The following is a 20,729-nucleotide window of genomic DNA, read 5'->3' on the forward strand; positions in this document are numbered from 1 at the left end:
TTCCCAGCTCCCCAATTTGAACCCACCCTTTCCGTTCCCATAAAAGTAAGACTCATTTCGTGATTTGATTTATTTATTTCTTAAGGGGCGATTGATTCGGTAACTACTGGCATTAAGGTTGAAAAAATGAAGTTGTGTGCCAGCCAAGGCGGAAAAACAGATAAAAAAAGATGGTGGTGCATTTGGTTGCATCACTCCGTGGGCAACGTTCCGAATGCGCGTTTTAGGCAAACGTCGGTAGAGCTGCGCGTAGTCCTTCTGCAAATCGGACGGCTCGGGTGTGGACGTGCCCACTGGTCGGAGTGACCTTGGCTGGCGACCTGCCCTTTCGTAGGATTGTCTTGATCTCTGACGAAGAAGAGGAGGACGATGATGATGAGGAAGACCGGCCCGCAGACGAAGAAAAGGTCTTCTTCTGCAGGGTGCCTACAGACCGGTCGGATTGTCAATCGATGCCGTGCTGCTTTTTGAGCTGCGCTAAAGATTCCCGGCGGGCGTCGAGGTCCTCTTTAGATTTTACCATCTTGTCGGGCTGATGATATAATACTGCAGGCGTGTTAGAGTAGGGGCATTACTAGCGTGATTTGGGTAATGATCTTGAATAGAGACGCGCAGTCACGTACCAACGAGATAACGGTTCTGAAAGTTGAAACCGTTCAGTTTGTCACAGGCTTGCTTCGCATCCATGACATCTTCATAGACTACAAAAGCGGTACCCTTGGTGTTGTTGGCAATGCCTTGACGAACCTGGCTGTTGGTTGGGTTAGCATGGCGTACTTTGAAAGAAACAATGAAATTGACGACAGCGATGACTATGACGATAGCCAAGAGGCAGCGCTCGACCGGGTTCTTGGACATACCGAATAGGCCCAAATTTTCCAAAGAGGTCGAAGAGCTCTTCAGGAGTAACGTTGTAGCTATAGACAGGTTAGCGTCAGGTGCACGGCACTCGACTCGATTCGAGATGTAGCGATCGATGGAGGCGTACCTCAGGTTCTTTACGAACAGAGCGCTATAAGAAATTGGTCAGCCAAGGCTCTTTTGAGTCTTTATCTCGGTCGTCTAGGCGAGGCGTGCCGGCCTTTCGGTCGGAGATTCGGGGACCACGAGGCTCGCCGCACGACCAAGACTAGCAACAAAGCCGAAAAAACTCACCGATTGACTTCGGGGGCAAGTTTCCCGCCGCGACTACTCATCTCTTGGATGATTGAGGTTGTGGTGGTGATGCTTCAGACTCGAGTAGGGTCGGAGGTGGCGCCGGAGAGGGAATGCGAAAGATGGATTGGAAACAGAATCCCGGGTGGAGGCACAAGACGCAAGACGGCCAGCGAGAATGGGCGATTGCGGGTGGGCCCTGATAGGACGAGCACACGTGACTCGCTTTTTCCGCCTTATTTTGGGTACGTACCGGTGCTGCTGCTGCTGCGCCCCCACTTTTAATATTTTCTGGTGGTGCGAATGATTAGCGCTGGCTAGTACCTATCAAGACACGTTCTGGGTATCAGCGCTGCCTCGGTGAGAGGAAAAGCACGGTATGGATCGCCTATTTTATGGATCTGATAAGCTGTCACGACGTTATTGGAACAGACGAAGAGGAAAACGAGTACGATCTATATCTAAGTCATATCTACCTTGTACATCCACGCTCGCAAACACCGCTCGCTTAGGCTGATCGCCGCTGCAAGCAAATACCCGCTGCCGGTAAAATCAGTCACACCATCATCGTCAAATCAACTCGCAGTCGCCTTGTCGTCCAACCGCGACACGGCGGCGGCAGAAGAGGACAGAAACACGACACGGTCTGTCAAATCAAACCAAAATCCACCCGCGACGCACAAGGCACGCCGAATTGCATCACGCGCCAGCCTGCTGCAGCGATTCACGGTGGGGATCGGTCTTTGATGAGTCAGGCGACAGGCCATTCAGGGGGCAGCCTGGCCATGCACCCCACGAACGTCTCGGCTTTGACGGCCGGTTGGCGGCCGGTTGACCAGCAAAAGTCCATTTGCGGAACAGTCTGATCTTTTGCCATGAGACTAACCTGCTCGTGCTACTAGCCAATACTTACTTGTTGCTTGTGTAGGTACTAGATACCACTCTGCTATGCCAAGATGCAAGTGCACGTATCAGCCTATCTTATCTTTGAACATGGAGATGCAATTCAGCCACGGGTGACTGGTTCAAGCCTCATGCGGAATTAACTAGGCTACAAGCAGGTACGAAATCGCTGCTTTCGCTTCAATGACTTGAGAATCGATAGTATCAAGGCCGCCGTTCAAGTGACTGATCGCGTACAATTAATTCTACATTGTCATGGCTAAAATATCTCTCATGGAGGGAACGTTAACCCGAAAGAAAATTACGATGTACTATTACCTACCCTGCGCGTGAATAAAAAAATAAAAAAATAAAAAATCCAGGCTCTTAGCAGATGCATGAAAAAAAAGCATGAGATTATATACACATAGTTAGATTAAGGAGAGAGAAAATGAAGCAATATTCTAGAAGCGGCATGTCCAAGGCCTAATATAGCGCTGCGCAATCCTCTTAGCGGAGGTGAGTCTATAGTGAAAGCCTTAACGGCGGATATTTCCAAAGCAACAAACGCTCCTTGTTCAACTGTTCACTCAGCACCCTCCCCTCAGGATATGGAATCCTTCAGGATGCATTTCCCCCTTCCTCTGTTATAAAACTGCCTGTATATCTTGCAAATATTGCTACCATGCCATATCATCTATTTTGCTCTACGTCTATCAAATCTTCCCCTCCTGGATATCGAATATCAGCGCCGCGCACACTGAACTGCGATCCGTGAATTTCAACACCATGTCGATGTCCTTCGGCCACACCATCTTGTCTGTATTTGACGTGTGGGACGACTCACTAGCATTCCTCTCTGAAATATTGGAGTCTGGCGACGCGCCAAGAAATGAATTGCAACATCTCTTTGACCACAGCCTGACCGGCGGCGCACAAGACTGGCTTTATCTGATCGACTGTGCACGATCAAGGCGATGCATGCAAGATCACGACCCCGAGAGCCTTGACGGTGGCGACATTCTTACTTTTGTTTGGGAGATACTGAACGGGTTCTATGGAGGGTCATCAGCTGCTGAACCGTGGGGAGAGACTGATCGCCTGATTGCGCTCGCCAAAGACTTGGAGAGAGACGTTGAGATTTCACCGCCTATGCTTGCTGCCTCGCAACAGGCTCAGGAGACTGTATCTTCAAGAAGACGGCGCGCCACAAAACCGCGACCAGGAGTAACATCTCATTTCTGGACAGACAGGCTTTCAGCCCAAAGTGGCAGCATAAAGACCGAACAGAGCACGCGTTTGGATCGATCTGTACCTGGATCCGGCTATCGCCAATGCAGCCAAGCACGGTTACACGAAGAGGCCGTCCATCCGAGCACGAGAAACGCCGTTGAGGTCGTTGGTTTTGAAGGTCAATCTTCAAACCTCCTGTCATCATTTGACTATCTTCGCTTGAATGACTTAAGGCAGCCTCATACTATATGTAAATCGGAGGATGAGAAGAAACCGTCAAGAAATAGGCTCTCTAGCAAATCACCTTACTTCCAGCAGCAACCGCCCGCACAAAGAAGTTCCTCAAAGAAGCGGCCGCCAGCAGGTACCATCTCATGCATCCCGTTTCCCCCTCTCGATTCACCGTCATTTGGCATCATCCAAGAGGAGCTGGCTCATGACCCGTTCTGGTTACTCATCGCCATCACGTTTCTGATAAAAACCAATGGAAAAGTAGCTCTACCTGCCTTTCGAAAGGTTAGAGAGCGCTTTCCCGCGCCGGCTGAGCTATTAGATCCGTCCATCGAAGGAGAGCTTCTTGACATGATACGCCACCTCGGTCTCCCTAACGTACGGCTGGCGTATATCCAAAGATATGCAAAGGCATTTGTAGAAGATCCCCCAAAGGCTGGCGTACGGCACAGAGTGAGAAACTACGACAAACGTGCCATCAGTCCTCTATGGAGAGATGCCAGCAGCGGCGACTCGGAAGATCCGGAGAGATCGCATCAACTATCCGATGGCGGCAGCCAGAATCTCGAAACGTGGGAGATCGGACACATGACTCAGGGCAAGTATGCCATCGACAGCTGGCGCATATTTTGCCGCGACGAGTTGCTGGGTCGAGCCGAAGACTGGAACGGGAAAGGCCGGGAGCCCGAGTTTCAACCTGAATGGATGAGAGTGAGACCGGCGGACAAAGAGCTGCGAGCGTGTCTGCGCTGGATGTGGATGCGCGAAGGCTGGGAATGGGATCCGGCGACGGGAGAGCGCACGGTATTGAGGGAGGAGATGCAAAGGGCTGTGAATGAAGGGAGGGTTGAGTATGATGATACTGGAGCACTCAGGATATTGCCCGGGCCGAGTGATGGGAATGACATGGAGATGACATGAAGAGAGCCGGAGGAAGCTGGACGAAAGTGACAATAAGTATTTAAGCAAGTATATAAGCGTATATTCTGAGAGAAAAGGTGCGGGATAAGACACTAGTATTCAGCCACATAGATTAGATGGATGTTTGACGCATGTTGGAGTTGGATACATATTGGTCTTGGTATTAAGGTAATTCATTCTGTCAAAGCACAGAGACTAGATTAAGTGTAGACGGCGAAGCGCCGGATGCTAGGCGAGCGATAAATTCACGTCGTTCATCATATGGAGCAGATTAGACGATATTGACAGGGAGTTTCCGCATCCGATCCGATTTAGGCTTGCCTGTTACGGGGAATTCAAAACAAATGACACATGTCTCACCACCTACCAATAGTGCGGTTGTCGAGTATGTGTTTCAAGGGACTTTGGCAGGGCTCCGTGAATAACCACATGTGCCCACTTATGGCACCTACCTGCTTTGACTACCTAGGCACCGCAAACCAAAGTTCCCGCATCTGCATCATTATTCCAGTCATTGTACAGGAAGAGAAGGGCGCCGGAATCTTTCCAAGTGGACCGGGTCTAGCGATCCACAACTTGCGATTTGTTTAGGCAGGTGGGACTTTGAAAGTATTGAATGCTTCGTGCCTATAAGTACAAGTGGGTGTATTCTACTTTACAAATGGAGAAAATATTCAGTTGAACAGAACTGCCTACCAGTGTCTCGCAATAAAGGTGTCGGTTTTCATTGTTTGAAGTAGCATTTCTTCTTGTGGGGAACTACTGACCTCCAACGTAGACGACATCGTCTGAGCGCATGTCTCTATTGAGGAACACAGCGAGTGACTTTCTATCGACATGGTACAGAGTGCGCCAAAGGAAAAGAAAAAGAACATATTAAACGTACAGCAAAAAAAACCAAAAAAATACTAGTAGCATCAAAACCAAAAGGTGTCAATTTTATAGATTGAGCCTGTGTCCCCTGTAAAGCTTGGTTGAATAGGGATCCTCAATAGATGATGCGACTGTGCGTCACATGCTAACTGCCTTGGACATGGTAAGACAGTGTTGTAGAAAGAAGCGCACAGATAGAATTCAAACGTGCCTATCCCACTAACTGCTATGGAACCTAATTTCCCGGCCAGAAAAACTCAAAACACCAACGCATGCTCTGGAGCTTCTCGTCCCCGTTAAGACCGTTTGTCCCAATCGATGCTATGTCCACAGAAACAGAAAAGAGAACATGATCAATCCTACAGTCAAGGATAACCTGATGCCAAGAACTTTTGCCGCGATAGCTAGTGGTACCTTCTATTATCTTAGTAGTAGTTTATTTTTGGCGTCTCTCACCCCGCTTGCCGCAGTGCGTACAGGTACTAGATCCGGCAGCCCGCAATGGCGCTCACGCGAGTATTGCTACTGCGTGCTGCAAGCATTCAAACGGCCTGCCTGCAAAAGCTTGAATTGGCTTCCTCGCCACAGGGCCCAATTAGGGAGGTCCAGCTGCTGCTGACCCGGACGCAGCTCTATTAGGGATCTGCCTACGGTATCTACTGCTATAGTAAGTACCTCCTGGGTGTAGGTACGAGACGTGTCAAGCTCAGGCGAGTCAAAACGCCGCCGTCAGAGGTTGGGCGCGCTACAGGTACCGGCAGCAGGCCTTCATTCCGCCCGGTACAAGCCTCCCTCGGCAAAGCTACATGCCGTCGCGCACAGCCTCGCGCCGCGCCCAAGTTCTTGGAGGGGCCACGGCAGGTACCTGCGTGAGAGAACGACCGCAAAGCCACAGCTGGGGGATCGCTCACTGATTCGACTCCACCACCTGGTAAAAAGTGGACACCTCGGGACCTGCAACATCACGGGATTTGGAAAGGACACAGTGGTATGTAGGAGGATAATCCGAGCGTTTTTGAGGTCATAGCCATCGCCAAACCTGCTCCCCTTCGCCCCTCCTCCTGCTGCAATCTCGCTTCTGCTTCTCCGGCGCACAATTGCCCTCATCACACCCAATTCGACCACCCGGTGCTTCTTCTGAGCTGCCTCGGGCGCGCTGCTGCTTGTTGATCTCGCCAGCTCTTTTGCTTTGGTAGCTCCGGATCGGATCGCATCTCATCGCATCGCATCGCGCTGCACCGAAAAGCTCCTCTTCAACTTGCTCCAGGAGCTCCAATAAGTTCAAGTCGCTGAACAGGGCCCGCAGCCGTCGGCAACACCCTCGAGAGGCAGTCAAGGAAGCAAGGTCGAGCTTGGAATAGGAAGAATAAGGAAAAAAGTCACAGGACAGCTCTGGTCAAAATGTCGCACCGTGGTCCTTCTGGCTATGGCATTGGCGGCCCCAGCGCCTATCCTGGAGGCGGCGGAAGTGTTGGAGTTTCCGACGAGTCCAACGGAGGCAGCATCTTGGATCAGCTGCGGCCGTACACCAGCAAAGTCGAGGATATCCTGGACACTGCCAGCGAGCCCATCAAGCCGTAAGTGGTCACGATCGCATAAGTGGAAGGGGCTCAGCAGCTAACGCGACGGCGCATTACAGGTATATGCCTGCAATTGGAAGGTTCTTAATTGTCGTTACTTTCCTCGAGGATGCGCTCCGAATCATCACCCAATGGAGCGACCAGCTGCTGTATCTTCACGATTACCGTCACAGTAAGAATTGGCCCCAGCGCATTCGCACATTGTCCAATGTGTCTGTTTTATTCTGGAATGCATATGCTAACGCGCTGACTAGTTCCGTCCGGAATCACCCATCTCTTCCTCCTCTTCAACGTTCTCGCCATGGTCTCCTGCTCCACTCTCGTCATCGCCAGAAAGTACTCTGATTACGCCGTTGGAGGGCTCATGAGCGTTGTGGTTATCCAGGCTTTCGGCTACGGCTTGATCTTCGATCTCAACTTCTTCCTGCGAAACCTGTCCGTCATTGGTGGCCTCCTCATGGTCCTCTCTGACTCTTGGGTCCGCAAGACCAAGGCCTTTGCCGGTCTCCCCACCTTGGACGAGAAGGACAAGAAGATGTACTTCCAGCTGGCCGGTCGTGTTCTCCTCATCTTCCTCTTCATTGGCTTCGTCTTCAGCGGCGAATGGTCCTTCTGGCGCGTCCTTGTCTGCATCCTTGGCGCTGGCGCCTGCGTCATGGTCGTCGTGGGCTTCAAGGCCAAGTACAGCGCTACGCTGCTTGTCGTCATCCTGAGCGGCTTCAACCTGTTGGTCAACAACTTCTGGACTGTAAGTTTCTGCGCTCTCATCTCTTCTCCGTCTTTCAGCTAACAGGATTTTTCTCGCAGCTCCACGAGCACCACCCCCACAAGGATTTTGCCAAGTACGACTTCTTCCAGATTCTGTCCATCGTCGGCGGTCTGCTTCTCCTGGTCAACAGCGGCCCTGGCCAGTTCAGCATCGATGAGAAGAAGAAGGTTTACTAAGTCCGACGAAAAAAAAAGTAACGGACAAACCCCAGTGTTTGGATTTGATGGCACGTGAGCAATGCTGCTCTTCTACGATCTGGAATTGCATCACAAAAACTCTTTGTTGGAGTTATCTTTTTTCTACCTTGTTTGGGCTGTATGGGATCAATGGGAAGTGGATTTGCTGGTATGAGTCTACATGACGAAGTATGGACCTTTTAGGATGTTGCAAGTTATGCACATACTACATAGAGAAAGAAAACGAAAAGAATTATCAATGTCGGGAGTCACGGAGGGAGAAGGGAATCGGGAAATATAAAAAAAAAGATATGTTTACTCAATGCATATGTTTTATGCCACTCCGCGCTTATAAGTATGTGAATCGTGATATAAACCACTGGCTTAACGTCTTCTAACCAATGACATGTATAAAATCTTTATTCATTTTTTATCTTCAAATTAGACTCAAAAAAGTAAAGATTTTATACATGTCATTGGTTAGAATTGAGGATCGTGTGGGTATAACGTCGGGTAGCAACGCGAAGGGTAGCTCTAAGACAGGTTGTCGGCCTCCCGCAGCCTCGTTGAATATCGGGTGTTATGCAAGGACGAAAAACGGCCACGATGTCAGTGTTTTGCTAACATTAACTTGTTAATTCTGTCAATTGGTCAAGCTGGCCCACCGTCTTGCCAAGCTCACTCTGTCGTTTCGTGTGCAACGATCTGCTTGCTGCGATCCATTTGCTCTTGGTCAGGGAAATATTTGCCCTCCCGTTGCGATAGCATCTCTTTTCTAGTTGTTGCAGTACAGCCCTCTCCACCCTTTGTCAAAGTCATCAATGATTCGAAATCCCGGGCTTGGGGTTGCCTTTGAATCACGGCCGGTCTAGTTCAAGCGTTCATGATGGCTCCTGGCCAAGTCACAGGCGATTATTACGAGATTCTCGGCGTCTTACAATCCGCAGGAAAAGATGCCATTCGGACAAGCTATAAACGGCTTGCTCTCTTGCATCATCCAGACAAGAACCCAAACAATCCTAAAGCCACAGCTCAATTCCAGCTGGTAAGTCATCTAATGCTATTTCACCGCCAAAGACTTTTGCAGTGGGATTGTAACCTCCTCTAGATTGAATCTGCCTATTCTACCCTGTTTGATCCCGACCGACGACGGATCTACGATGCCCAATATGCTTCCATACGAGCTCAACGAGTAAATACGGCTGGCGCCAGTAGTCAAAGCAACCCGTCGCAGCGAACAAGTGACCCAAAGTCTGAGAATTCCCAAAAATTCAACGAACAAATGGAGGTTCTGAGCGCGGCGCTGCAGCATCTCTATACTAGACGGAATAGGCTCGAAAGCGAGCTATTCGAGATCAAACGCGAGTGTAATCGCAGCCAAGCAGCACTCGACAAGCTGCAAAGCGAAGCAGATAAAGACGCTCTGGAACAGGCCAGGCAGAAGAGCTGGTTTGGCTACTTCTTCTCTGCGCCGCAGTCAGAGGGAGACAAGGAGGAGAGGCAGAGACGCATACTCAACAACAGGGCCGCTCGAACTGTGCGGGAGGCAGAGATAAGCTCCCGCAAACGTATCATGGCGAGCAAGCAACTAAGCATCGATGCTCTCAATGAGCAGATAAGGCAAAAAAATGTGGACAAGGAGATATTACAGCAGCGAGAGAGGGCGCGTGAGGAAGCTGTTCGGAGGGCAGAAGAGGTACGGCAAAGAGAAGCGATGCGGAGAGAAATGGAGAGGCAAGAAAGAGAGAGGCAAGAAAGAGAGAGGCAAGAAAGAGAGAGGCAAGAGAGAGAGAGGCAAGAAAGGCAGAGGCAAGAATGGGAGAGGCAAAAGAAAGAGAGGCTGGAAAAAGAGAGGCTGGAAAAAGAGAAGAGAGAAAACGAGAGGAGAGAAAACGAGAGACTAGAGCAAGTTCAACGAGCGTTGCGTGAGATGGCTGAGAGATTACGAAAAGAACAGGAACCCCAACAGTTTCGAAACCGGCCTCAGCCAGGGAAAGCGAGAAAAGGGAGGCAAAAGAAAGAGAGGCTGGAAAAAGAGAGGCTAGAAAAAGAGAAGAGAGAAGATGAGAGGAGAGAAATTGAGAGACTAGAGCAAGTTCAACGAGCGTTGCGTGAAATGGCTGAGAGATTACGAAAAGAACAGGAACCCCAACAATTTCGAAACCGGCCTCAGCCAGGGAAAGCAGAAAAAGAGAGGCAAACGAATGCGAATGCAAATGCAAATGCAAATACAAATGCAAACGCAAATTCGAAGCGCAAGAGGAATAAAACTAAATCAGAAAGGACAAACCCTGGACAATCGGCCGGAGCAACGACAAGCAAACCAGCTTGCCTTCACAAGTGCTGGTGGGATCGAGAGGAAGGGAATCACGTATGCGAGCGATGTTTAAAGACGACGTCCCGATTCGCCTTTCGTTGCAGAAGTTGCCGCACAGTTGCGTGTGCTAAATGCCGTGACGTGATGAAGTCCAAGGTTAGTATTATATTATATCATCGGTTGCGTGGAGAGGAGAGGCAAAGGCTTTCATGAGATGCTGACCAAAAGACTAGAAGCAGATGCCAAGGGGGCCGCCCCAACGGAACTGGGACTGGGATTGAGATTGTGATTGGGATCGGAGTCAAGATAATGCCAGCCTGTGATTTCTTCACGCAAATCGGATTGCTTGTTTGGATTTGTTTCGTTTCCTGCCTGCTTAATATCAATGCGTCTGGATTCAGCTTCGACTTACACAAGGACATGAAACGCCAATGAACAGGGGGCTCTGGGGACTGGAAATCTACATGTTCGTTACCTGATATGTTTGATGACGTGTACGCATGGAATGATTGCGCAATCTTGTATCGTAGAGATGCATTTGGTTCATTTATTAAGCATACTGAGTAATCGTTTATTAAGCATATTGAATCTCATTCCTGGATGAGTTTGTGTAAAACCACCGATACTAGAAAGACTTCGAGTCACTTACCCATATAAGAAAGACTTTGAGCAACTTACCCATATAAGAAAGACTTCGAGTCACTTACCCATATGAGAAAGAGTTCGAGTTACTTACCTATATGAGAAAGATTTCGATATATGAACATCAACAAGACTATGAATTGCGCAAACAAAAGTAAATTATCCAAATTTCTGCGCTTAAAAATACATGATTCGCTTTACCATAGTGCTTTGATTATATTTTGCTTTCGCAGTATTAATTTCCATCAATGTCCCTCAAACAAGAATCCCGCTTGAAGAGGTCGATCCTGCCTCATCTATCATCACATCCAAAACGGATTGCTCATTTGTAAACCAGAATTGAAGGGTCCCTTGCATCGGACAACATGCCCACCCCTCTTCATCATGCTTATGTTTTGATTGGTTATCACTGCTGACCTTTGTTCCTTTCAGCTCAATAGACGTTCTTGGACGAATACGAGTGACTCGAGCAAAGCACAAGCATGCGGGGCTCTGGTACGTGCACACCGGATCCAGTCCAATCCGGCATTCACCGAGGGCGCGCTGGGAACCGTTGTTGTACTCTGCCAGGATTCCCCGGCAAAGACCAGTTTCGGCGTCTGAATATATGTGCAGAAGAGCTATGTTCTCCAGGGGCGCAGACGAGAAACACGCGTCTTGGAACAGGGGCTTGCTGAATCGAGCAAAAGGTTGCATCTCGCTGTTTTGGTTGGGATAAGCACTCATAGCCGAGATAGCCGCAAGCTCTGCCACGTTGAAGATGAGCAGCAGCTGTTCTTGTACGGGCCATATGAAATCCTGCGTTGGTCCTACAAAATTGGGCCCGACCATGACATCTCCAGCCAATTCGAAGCGGAACTAGTAATCCGTGTTAAACGAGAGTTTGGGTTCCAAGGCAGGAGGGAATACTATACCAGGTAGGAATAGTCGGATTTAGCCCATGGGGATTTCGTGAACTTGTGGGGAGCACGGATTCCAAAGTGAGTGAGTCGATCTTTTGAAGGGAATGGAACGTAGACCCAGGCAGTGTGGCGTTGGCGTTGGCGTGAAAGTTGATTAAACGTCGTATCGGGACGGGGTCGTCTGCGTGTATGGCTGTGTACGGCGAGGGTAGATCCGTTTGTTACGAAGAATGTAAGGCCATACACCTTTTTGAGATCGATTGTCGCGAATTGGATGGTGCCTGTAATCTTGGGCATGTTTCGGAGACTTTTCAAAGGTGGCGGCGCAGGCGTGTCCCAGAGCTGAAGATCGGCCGCTTCCTTTGATATTTCCAAACGAGCCAGGCCCGACTATTGCGTTTGTTTAGTAAGGGTGTAAGTGGGATGAAACTGCGGTAGTCTATATTAGTGTCACGTACTTGAAACTGTACTCTCACGTCTCTTAACCGATCCTGCGTCTCTATGATATAAGTTTCCGCGTCCGATCGTTTACCAGCAAATGAGGGATAGTCTGTCAGCCTCTCGATTCGTTTTAGTCCCCAGCAGTCAATTGTAACCTTGACAATCGGGGAGAGGTCTCCTCCAACGACGGCATGTTCATCTCGTTCCCACGAGGCGATTCTTGAGAGCGGTAGTGATGGTTGGCAGCTCAGCTCCCGACCGTTCCAATCAGCGGCCAAATCAATAACAGTGCGATAGCGGCTAAGAGGGCTCGGCTGAGCATATGCGCCTATGATTTGTAATATCTCTGCGGGGACAGTCGTCAGCTGGGGTAGAGAACACGCCGTTGCAGCAAGCCGCATCGTTTTTATCGCATCGGCATCAGGGGCCAGTCGAAAGGACGGAGCGCCGTGCCAAGGTCTTCTCCACGCTGCCGTGAGCCACAGTCGATATAGCGAATCGCTAGCCTTGCACCGTTGCCGGAATAAGTTGTAGCAGTCGACGTGGAGCGTTGCAGCGTCTGCGGCGCCATCGTCGCACTGGGAGCATGAGGGTTTGCGGCAGAAGTGCCACTCGATGTCTGCTGCAGCTTCATCGCTGACACCGTAGTCTGGGAAAGTAAACGCATTGATGATATGGATAGAGCGACTCTTTCGAATGGCTACGCCGTGTTAGCAACGAGTCGTAGACATGAGCTTGTGAGGGTACAATACCCGCGACGATTTCCTGCCCAAGGCTGAAATCATCACCACAAGCTCCGCACTGGGGATGAATATGGATGTGCGGCCGACTCATGATGGACTGATTGAATAAGGATGAATAGGTCTCTTATCAGCAGATCCGTCGGCGTCGAAGACTAAAAGGTCTCTTGTTCTGGCCTCTATCCAGTGTTGATACAAAACAGAGGACGGAGCGGAGGATGGAGAGGAAGACGCAATTTGTGTATAAATGATAGTTCCATTGCGGTTAGGATATAGTGACGCCACACATAGTTTGGCTTGAGATTCCGCGATCCAGGCGAAAGATCATTGGCCAGAAAAGGCAATAATGTTGCCTAGCGTCTAGCAGGCTAGGAGGATTCGATGCCAAGTTTATCATGGATATTAGACGAATCGCAGGGATTAGCGAGATGCCGGCATATACAGAAGCGGTTAATATCGATGTTGGTCAAATAGATGCTATACTTGAAATAGGTTAAATAAGGACCAAAAGAGAAATAGCAGGGCTAGTAATCCAATAGTACCTATAATTGCGAGTATACTCTTTCGGCTATGACCCGACGCGTGAATCTGCGTTCATGCCGACATCACTTCTCGAGCGCTGAAAAGTACCTCGCCTAGCGAACGTCTTGGCTCTCCAGATGTTACCCCGTATGAAAACAGTATCTACAGTATCAGTAGGGCTGGTCATTGGTAGCATTGGTAGCATTGCTACTACACAATGTAGGTACATATATGCGACGTATCCATTATTGTTTCTACCGACCCGGTTTTTGTTTCAAAGCTGCTTAATAGTCTGATCAATCAGATACCATTTCGCACAAAATACCCAGGTGGGAATTTATATATTCTCTCAGCCTTTGCTCATCTCCATCTCGTCGGACGTCGTCATCTTCCCAGGCTTCATTACGGTTCCCTTATTTTCAAAGACAACGAGAATACCAAGACATCAACTATGAGCTTCAAGGCCGGTATATTGAGTTTGCCCGGCGCCGTCTTGTTGTGGATACAATGCACCAGCTGAATAAGAATCCTTTATACCTCCCTAGGTAGCTGACATGGGCTTGTATCCCACAATACCACCAGTTGTAGCCTGTATCCCATGTTTGTTTACTATTCAGACTTCACGAATTTGTCTGCCCTGTCTGTTACCAATCGCATAGAAAATGGAGAAGCCGGAGTTACCATGAATATTTTCGGTCTTTAAATAATGCCCGAATCCAGCATGATTATAGTACTTACATGTATATATAGGTACCGAGGTGGAGTGAGCAAGCGGTCAGGATATCTGCCAAGGTAGGTGCCGGTAGAGGTAGCCAAATCAGGCGGATACAGCGCATGAACGCCGTAAAAACACACACCGGCGCAGGTAAGCGAGGAAAATACAATTGAGGCTGAGTCGAAAGGCTGCATATGCGGGGGACTTTTCTATGAGCTTCTTCTCCAATAACCTTCTTTGTGCCCTGTCTTGCTCGCCTGTCAGTGCTTGCTTTTGTCGCGAATCCCGCGTCTTATAGCTTGGGCGCTATCGCTATTTGCCGAACACCGGCTGGCCTTCTCCCCTCCTCCCCTCTCCCCTCCTCCCCACTACCTGAAACCTGCCTCCCTCTAAACAGGTTTACAGTTACATTCACAGCTGAAAGCCGCGTTCGTCACGCACAAAGTCCCAGTCCCAGTCCCAATGGCGGAGGCGCTCGGCACCGCCATTGGCGTGATTGGCTTCATCGGCCAGCTCTTCGACGGCTGCGTCAAGGCCTACGGCTACTTCACCACGGCGGCCAACCTCGACGCCGACAGCCAGCGCATGCTGTGCAAGGTGCGCATCGAGGAGATGCGCCTGACCGTCTGGGGCCGCGAATGGGGCGTCGCCGAGGGCCGGTTTGACGCGCATCTGAGCGAGCGCAACCCGCAGCTGAGGGCGCTGGCGACGCAGATCCTGGAGCAGCTGCACGGCACCGTGACGGACTTCAGGAAGCTGCAGGACCGCTACGGGCTGGTGGACGAGGAGGCGGTGGAGAAGCACGGCGATGACGAGAAGAAGAGGACAAATGGCGCGTCCAGGAGGCGGACGAGTGCGAGTGCGAGTGCGAGTGCGAACGAGAGGAGCTGGAGAAGGGAGCTGGGGCTCCGGACAAAGTGGGTGATTGGAGGTATGTACGCTGTCGTCTGTGTCCTCTCGATGTGCGAGTGAGAAGTGAGCGTGAGAGTGAGAAGTGAGCGTGAGAGTGAGCGTGAGCGTGAGCGTGAGCGTGAGCGTGAGCGTGAGCGTGAGCGTGAGCGTGAGCGTGAGCGAGAGAGCATGGGTGTCATGATCCCATGATGTCGATATACGATATACTGACAGCGGACCCCCAACAGACAAGGACAAGTTCAGCAACCTGCTAAAGGACCTCAAAGGTGTGTATGCAAACCCACCTGCCGGGAAGACGCACCGCTGATATCCAATCCAAGACTTCAACGACGGCCTCGAGCGCCTCTTCCCCCCCTCGCAGGTCCCCTCCTTTCAGCGCGCCTGGACTCACCAGCTGCTCGACCGCGCCCAGCGCGACCTCGCCGAGCTCTCTCTCCTCGAGAACGCCTCCTCGGGCATCTACCCGCAGCTCACCAACTCTGCCACCCTCAAGAAGCTCCGCATCAACCTCGACAGCAAGCCCCAGTCCTCCTTTAAGCCCACCTTTGCGCTGAAAGTCGGTCTCTCCTCTCTAGACATTAGTCATGTCGTCGAAAAGGGCAACAGCAGCACCCAACGCCGGTGCCAGGGCCATCACGTCACCGCAGGAGATGTCCTCATCGAGTGGGTAGACTACGACCGCGAAGCCATCGAGGAGCGCGTCGCCCATGTCCGCCGGATGGACGATCTGGCACGCATGATGCACTCGGCGTCGGAATGCCACCCGGATCTGCACAGCATCGACTGTCTTGGCTACACAGACGACGCCGCCAACAGCCGCTACGGCCTCGTCTACAAGGCCCCCGCCTCATCGCACTCAACCCTCAAGACGCTCATCTCCAGCCCGGATCTCAAGACCCCGGATCTGGACGAGCGCATCCACCTCGCCCGGACCCTCGCCGTGGCCGTCTGGTCCCTCCACTCGCTCGACTGGCTGCACAAGTCCCTCTGCAGCTCCAACATCCTCTTCTTCCCCTCCGCCTTCTCCACCTCGGCCAACTCACCCACCGCCTCGGCCGCCCTCGTCCCGGACATCTCGCACCCGTACCTCAGCGGCTTCGACGCCTCCCGCCCGGAACTCGACACCGCGCTGTCCATGGCGCCCAAGAACCCCTCCATCGAGGATCTGCACCGCCACCCGGGCTCTCTGCGCGGCAGCCCGCACATCAAGTCCTTTGACATTTACAGCTTCGGGCTGGTACTTCTCGAGATTGGGCTCTGGAAGGTGCTGCAGGCGTACTACAAGGTGCACTACTCGGCTGAGCGCTGGCGCGATAAGGTCGTGCTTGCGGTGCTGGTTCCGGCGCTGGGGAGCAAAGTCGGCAAGATATACAAGGAAGTTGTGGAAATGTGTCTGCGAGTGGATGAGGATATGACGAGCATTGAGGCTGGGGAGTTGATGGAGGAGGTTGTGAGCAAGCTGGAGAGCATACGGGTATAATGCAATTATAATGACCGATGATGATGATAATGACCAGCATAGCATGATAAGCAATGACAGGATAAAGCAAAAGCATATACGGCATATAGAAGAGATAGAAGAGATAGGATTGGTATGGGAAAAAACCGTAGACATTTCAACTAGTAACAGTCACAAATCATGAAAATCCCTTTCTGCAAAACTCAGTTGACAATTGATTAGAATAGTTTGATTGAATATCATGCCTAAAATTGATATATGAACAAACACCCCCGCCACCACCCCCCTTTGTTTCCATAGCCAGACAAGCAACCAACATCAGCAATATCTCATTACCCAAATCCTCAAAATTCCAACACTCAGTAGTCCAAGCCGGCAGTCGTAGTAGCTAAAAAGAAGAGGATAAAAGGTATTGAAGAGCAAGAAGAGAAGAAGAAGAAGAAGAAAGAGAAGAGATAACAGGAAAAAGAGCTGAATGAAACCGTAATAGAAAAAAAAAGTTCAACCAGTACCATGCTAGAGAAAAAAAAAACGTTAAGAGTTGAAGGGAAAAAAAAAAAAAGAACCAATATACCCCAGATGCCGTCCTTTCCCTTTCCGTCCATTGCGCCGCCGCCATCGTAGCTTTCTTGTTTCTCGTTCCTCGTTCTCTTTCTCTTGAGCCTCTGTTAGCTTTCTCCTTCGCCCCCTCTTCCTCTTGATCGTAAGCTTCGTTCTGGCAACTTCAAGACAACAACTTCCAGCGTTGTAGTAGCAGTGGTATTGGTGGTGGTGGTGGCGGTGGCGGTGGTGGTATGGTGGTATAAAAGTCATCATCCTGCTTCTCGCCCGTCGCGCCTTGGAATACTAAAACGCCCGTGTATATGCATACGCATGAATCGCTCGTAATAGAATAAAACGTGAAGTCATGATCGTTAAGATGAAAAGTTTACAAGATGCTCGGCCACTTCCCTGTGAATGGCCGCTCCGGCTCGCCGCCTCGTCACGCTCGCCTAAGACGTGCCAGAGACTCTTCGAGCGGTCGACGATGCCGCCGGCGATATGCCTGCCCCGGCGCTTCCCACGCGGCCACTCGTCTTGCGGACACCAGCAGATTCCTTGGACCGCAACGGTGAATCCGCAGCTTGCCGTCTCGCGCGCACCTTGGCAAGCGTGCCAGACTGGCTGGAGGGCCTCTCCGCAGATTTGGGCTTCACGGTGCCTATATTCTCGGCATCAAAAGAAGCATCGTTGTCGATTACAAAGCTTGCGCTCTGACTTGTCGAGGTCTTTTCGGTATTTCGGTTGGATGACTGGGCCGCTTTGCGTTGCTTTCGCATCCGCAAGTGGTGCAGCTGCTCCTCCTCCGGCTCTGGGTTCCCATGGGATCGACGTTGAGGCGTCGGCGCCGCAGCAACCGCCTCTGCTTGTGCCAGCATCTGCTCCTCAGAGCCCGATCTACCATAATGTTGTTGGTAACGATCTCGTGCTGCCTTTCGTGGCTGGCCGGGTGTTGGCGCTGGTAGATAGTCCTCATGGACCCCGACATTGCTGCTGCGATCGTGGTCTACTTCGCTGAGTGGTGTGCGGTTGGATGGGCTTCGGTTGGAGGGTGTCGTAGCCTGCAGGTTTCGCGAAGACTTTGTAGCTCGCATGGGTGTTTGAGGCACTTGGTGGCCGCCAGCAGCAGCGGCAGCGGCAAACTCTCTTCTGAGCTTTCGCTCGATGCGCTCCTCGATCCACCACTCTCGGAAAGTGCCCTGATTCAGATGCAGCCAGTGCTGCTGAGGCCCAACAACCATGCCGGGTCTCATAAACCGCATGAAAGAAATAACCTCGTTGGCGGTGAAACCATGGCGGTAGATCAAGTAGGCGCCAATGAGGCAGCCAGTACGGCCCAGACCAGCCTTGCAGTGAACAGCCACGCCCCTCTTCTTGACGGTAATCGTCTCGTGGGCCATGCGAATGAACTTGCGGACCATGGAAAGAGGGGGGCAGGTTCCGTCATCGAAAATCATGTCAATATGCTGGATTCCCATGGACTCGAAATAAGACGGAGAGTAAAGATGTGAGTTTAGCCGGACGACAAGGCCAATGTTGCGCTCGCTGAAGTGGGAGAGCACGTTCTTGAAAGGCTGGGGAAGAAGCGGATGATCTTCAACTGCGGCGACGTCTCTAGGTAGCAGCGGATAGAGCTCAGAGCCTTCAGTAATCTTGGCCACCGGCGCGTGCTGGGGAGAGGCAAAGGCAAGGAAGTTGGGGGTGATCCAGTTGAAGTCGCCGTGCTCGACTCGCTCATACATCTCGTACTGGTCCAAGTCAAAGTTATCCAAGTCGCAGCACTTCTCCTCCTTGGCCTTCCAAACGCCATACACCACATCTTGGACGCTGATTCCGTAGTCGGCCTGGCTGTAGCCGGCGTCTCGGAAGGGCATCAACGGAGGGTCGATTTGAGCAATCGGGGCCAGGGCCAGGTGAGGTGGCCAGTTCTGGATCAGAACCATATAGCAAGCCAGCATGCAAGCAGCATTTGCGCGGCCTATCGTGATTAAAACCGTTAGTTAGGCCATTATGCACTGCAGGCGGCAGAGACTCACTTCTCGGGTCAGCAAGACTGTAGAACACAATGGGTCGATCCCGGTTCTCCTTGGCGCCCAGAATATCGTGGAACTTGATAGCAAACCGGTACAGGTGGCCAATGTGCAGAGGGCCAAAGTCGTGGTGGAACGCGTTGTACAGAAGAGTGTCATCGACGGTGAAGTAGCAGGGCGGGTTCTTGTTGGTGACCAGAGGCGCCGGAGCAGCGCCGTCGGCATATCGAGACGCTCGTTTCCGGGGCGATTCGGTGCCGGGCAGCGGCGTGTCTGGATCCGGGGTGCGAACGTAGGCGCCGAGATATAGTCGGTCTGCGAATCGAGAATCATTGTCAGCGCCAGCAAAGAAAAGAGTGCAATTGCCCAAAAGGAAGCTGTCCTACCTGGTATGTATTCGACTACATGGCCCAGGTTCTGGGAATGTCTGGTAGCAGGAGCCATATTTCCAGGCTCGCTTTTCGCAGATCGCAGCAGCGAATCGTTGTTTCCGACAAGCAATTCTAATATACCACAACTTGTAAAATGCTGATTGAGGATGCAAACGGGGATACCAAATTGCGCGGTGCAGGTGCGCAAAGACAAGGGGAATTAAAAAGCTGCGGTGAAGCTCCAAAAAAAAGGGTCGTGTGATCGGTTAATGTAAACAACAAAAACGACAGCTTATAAAAGGGGGGGTTGGCTTCGGTAGGTTTTTTTTGGATATCAAAAAAAGAAAAAAATCCACCAGAGTAAAACTCAATTGAAGCCTCAATTACTCCACCGTCGATGAGTCTCTTCGTCTCGTCGCAAAAGAAGAATAAATTCGTCGCGGGATAGCGGGTATTCCGGGGGTGTATGTGGTTGCGGCGACTGCACGACGAATACGCCTTGGCGGTTCTCGGTCACCTTCTCTCTCAGTCTCCCGTCTCTTCTTCCGTCAATGCTGTTCAACCAGAGAAGCTCCCAAGCAAAGATATTAAACTAAAGAAGAAGATGTAGACAGACCAAGCCTTCGTCTGGAGAGGGAAGAGGTAGAGAAGGGATGGAAGGAGGAAAGGAAGAACCCGTGAGCGAGAGGGGAAGCGAGAAGAGGAATCAAGAGGAAAAGTGATGCTTGGACCTGGTGATATGTATGGGCCGTCACGGTGTTTTTGTAACAGGGGGGGTGTTTAGCTGCAGATGTTATGCTTACAGGGCGCTTTCAGCCCCTATGAAGCCTGTTTCGCCAACGCCTAGAGCCAGCGCATGCGCTGTTATGGCGGGTCGCGGCTGCGTCGCCACAGCAACATCACAACATGGTCCAAGCGGCTGCTCTGCTGGCACTCCAGTCTACTAGTAGTAGTACCTTAGCTTTGCTGCTGTTTGCTGCGGAGATACGTACCCCCGGCGCTGGTGTGTTTTTCTGCCCACAGTTGGGCTTCGACACCTGCTCGCGCCACACTGATTTGTGGCTGATATCCATTCCACGCGCACTACTACAACATCGTCAGTCACATCATCAGGGCGCAAAAGCTTCCATTTTCCCATTCCTCGCATACCAGCCGCCGTCGACGACTGCAGATCCACAGCAACCACCCCCCCGGTCTGTTATCCTGACGCGCATCAGCCACTCAGCTGCCTTCGCTTAAAACCCTGTTCGAGCGAAAACAACGAAGACGAAAGGCAAATAATAAGAAAGAGAAGAGCTCAGAGTGCCGTCCTTGATCA

The 20,729-nt window shown here is 51.1% G+C and overlaps 7 protein-coding genes across 7 annotated transcripts; 4 read left to right on the forward strand and 3 right to left on the reverse strand.

Annotated features, from left to right (window-relative positions):
• Nucleotides 1–445: 445 nt before the first annotated feature.
• Nucleotides 446–1,196, reverse strand: TGAM01_v203266 (hypothetical protein; the record flags this gene model as incomplete). The annotated part of the gene is made up of 5 exons (XM_024549169.1): nucleotides 446–546; nucleotides 624–751; nucleotides 861–917; nucleotides 989–1,012; nucleotides 1,156–1,196. 5 exons carry the CDS (start codon nucleotides 1,194–1,196, stop codon nucleotides 446–448), a joined length of 351 nt encoding a protein of 116 aa, XP_024406147.1.
• Nucleotides 1,197–2,826: 1,630 nt separating this feature from the next.
• Nucleotides 2,827–4,422, forward strand: TGAM01_v203267 (hypothetical protein; the record flags this gene model as incomplete). The annotated part of the gene is made up of 1 exon (XM_018803055.1): nucleotides 2,827–4,422. The coding sequence occupies one exon, from the start codon at nucleotides 2,827–2,829 to the stop codon at nucleotides 4,420–4,422; it is 1,596 nt and encodes a 531-aa protein (XP_018663821.1).
• A 2,274-nt stretch (nucleotides 4,423–6,696) lies between these two features.
• TGAM01_v203268 (hypothetical protein) lies at nucleotides 6,697–7,820 on the forward strand (the record flags this gene model as incomplete). The annotated part of the gene is made up of 4 exons (XM_018803056.1): nucleotides 6,697–6,872; nucleotides 6,935–7,047; nucleotides 7,130–7,623; nucleotides 7,683–7,820. 4 exons carry the CDS (start codon nucleotides 6,697–6,699, stop codon nucleotides 7,818–7,820), a joined length of 921 nt encoding a protein of 306 aa, XP_018663822.1.
• An 883-nt stretch (nucleotides 7,821–8,703) lies between these two features.
• TGAM01_v203269 (molecular chaperone DnaJ) lies at nucleotides 8,704–10,418 on the forward strand (the record flags this gene model as incomplete). The annotated part of the gene is made up of 3 exons (XM_024549170.1): nucleotides 8,704–8,865; nucleotides 8,929–9,516; nucleotides 10,371–10,418. 3 exons carry the CDS (start codon nucleotides 8,704–8,706, stop codon nucleotides 10,416–10,418), a joined length of 798 nt encoding a protein of 265 aa, XP_024406148.1.
• A 616-nt stretch (nucleotides 10,419–11,034) lies between these two features.
• TGAM01_v203270 (hypothetical protein) lies at nucleotides 11,035–12,956 on the reverse strand (the record flags this gene model as incomplete). The annotated part of the gene is made up of 4 exons (XM_018803058.1): nucleotides 11,035–11,637; nucleotides 11,694–12,071; nucleotides 12,140–12,822; nucleotides 12,875–12,956. The coding sequence occupies 4 exons, from the start codon at nucleotides 12,954–12,956 to the stop codon at nucleotides 11,035–11,037; spliced, it is 1,746 nt and encodes a 581-aa protein (XP_018663824.1).
• Nucleotides 12,957–14,561: 1,605 nt separating this feature from the next.
• TGAM01_v203271 (hypothetical protein) lies at nucleotides 14,562–16,491 on the forward strand (the record flags this gene model as incomplete). Its single annotated transcript, XM_018803059.1, has 4 exons — nucleotides 14,562–15,030; nucleotides 15,088–15,183; nucleotides 15,239–15,277; nucleotides 15,332–16,491. 4 exons carry the CDS (start codon nucleotides 14,562–14,564, stop codon nucleotides 16,489–16,491), a joined length of 1,764 nt encoding a protein of 587 aa, XP_018663825.1.
• Nucleotides 16,492–17,462: 971 nt separating this feature from the next.
• TGAM01_v203272 (cell division cycle 14) lies at nucleotides 17,463–19,484 on the reverse strand (the record flags this gene model as incomplete). The annotated part of the gene is made up of 3 exons (XM_024549171.1): nucleotides 17,463–18,988; nucleotides 19,047–19,355; nucleotides 19,427–19,484. 3 exons carry the CDS (start codon nucleotides 19,482–19,484, stop codon nucleotides 17,463–17,465), a joined length of 1,893 nt encoding a protein of 630 aa, XP_024406149.1.
• Nucleotides 19,485–20,729: the final 1,245 nt, after the last annotated feature.

Source organism: Trichoderma gamsii (assembly GCF_001481775.2).
Source record: "Trichoderma gamsii strain T6085 chromosome Unknown Scaffold_8.2, whole genome shotgun sequence".
NCBI classification, from domain to species: Eukaryota; Fungi; Ascomycota; class Sordariomycetes; order Hypocreales; family Hypocreaceae; genus Trichoderma; species Trichoderma gamsii.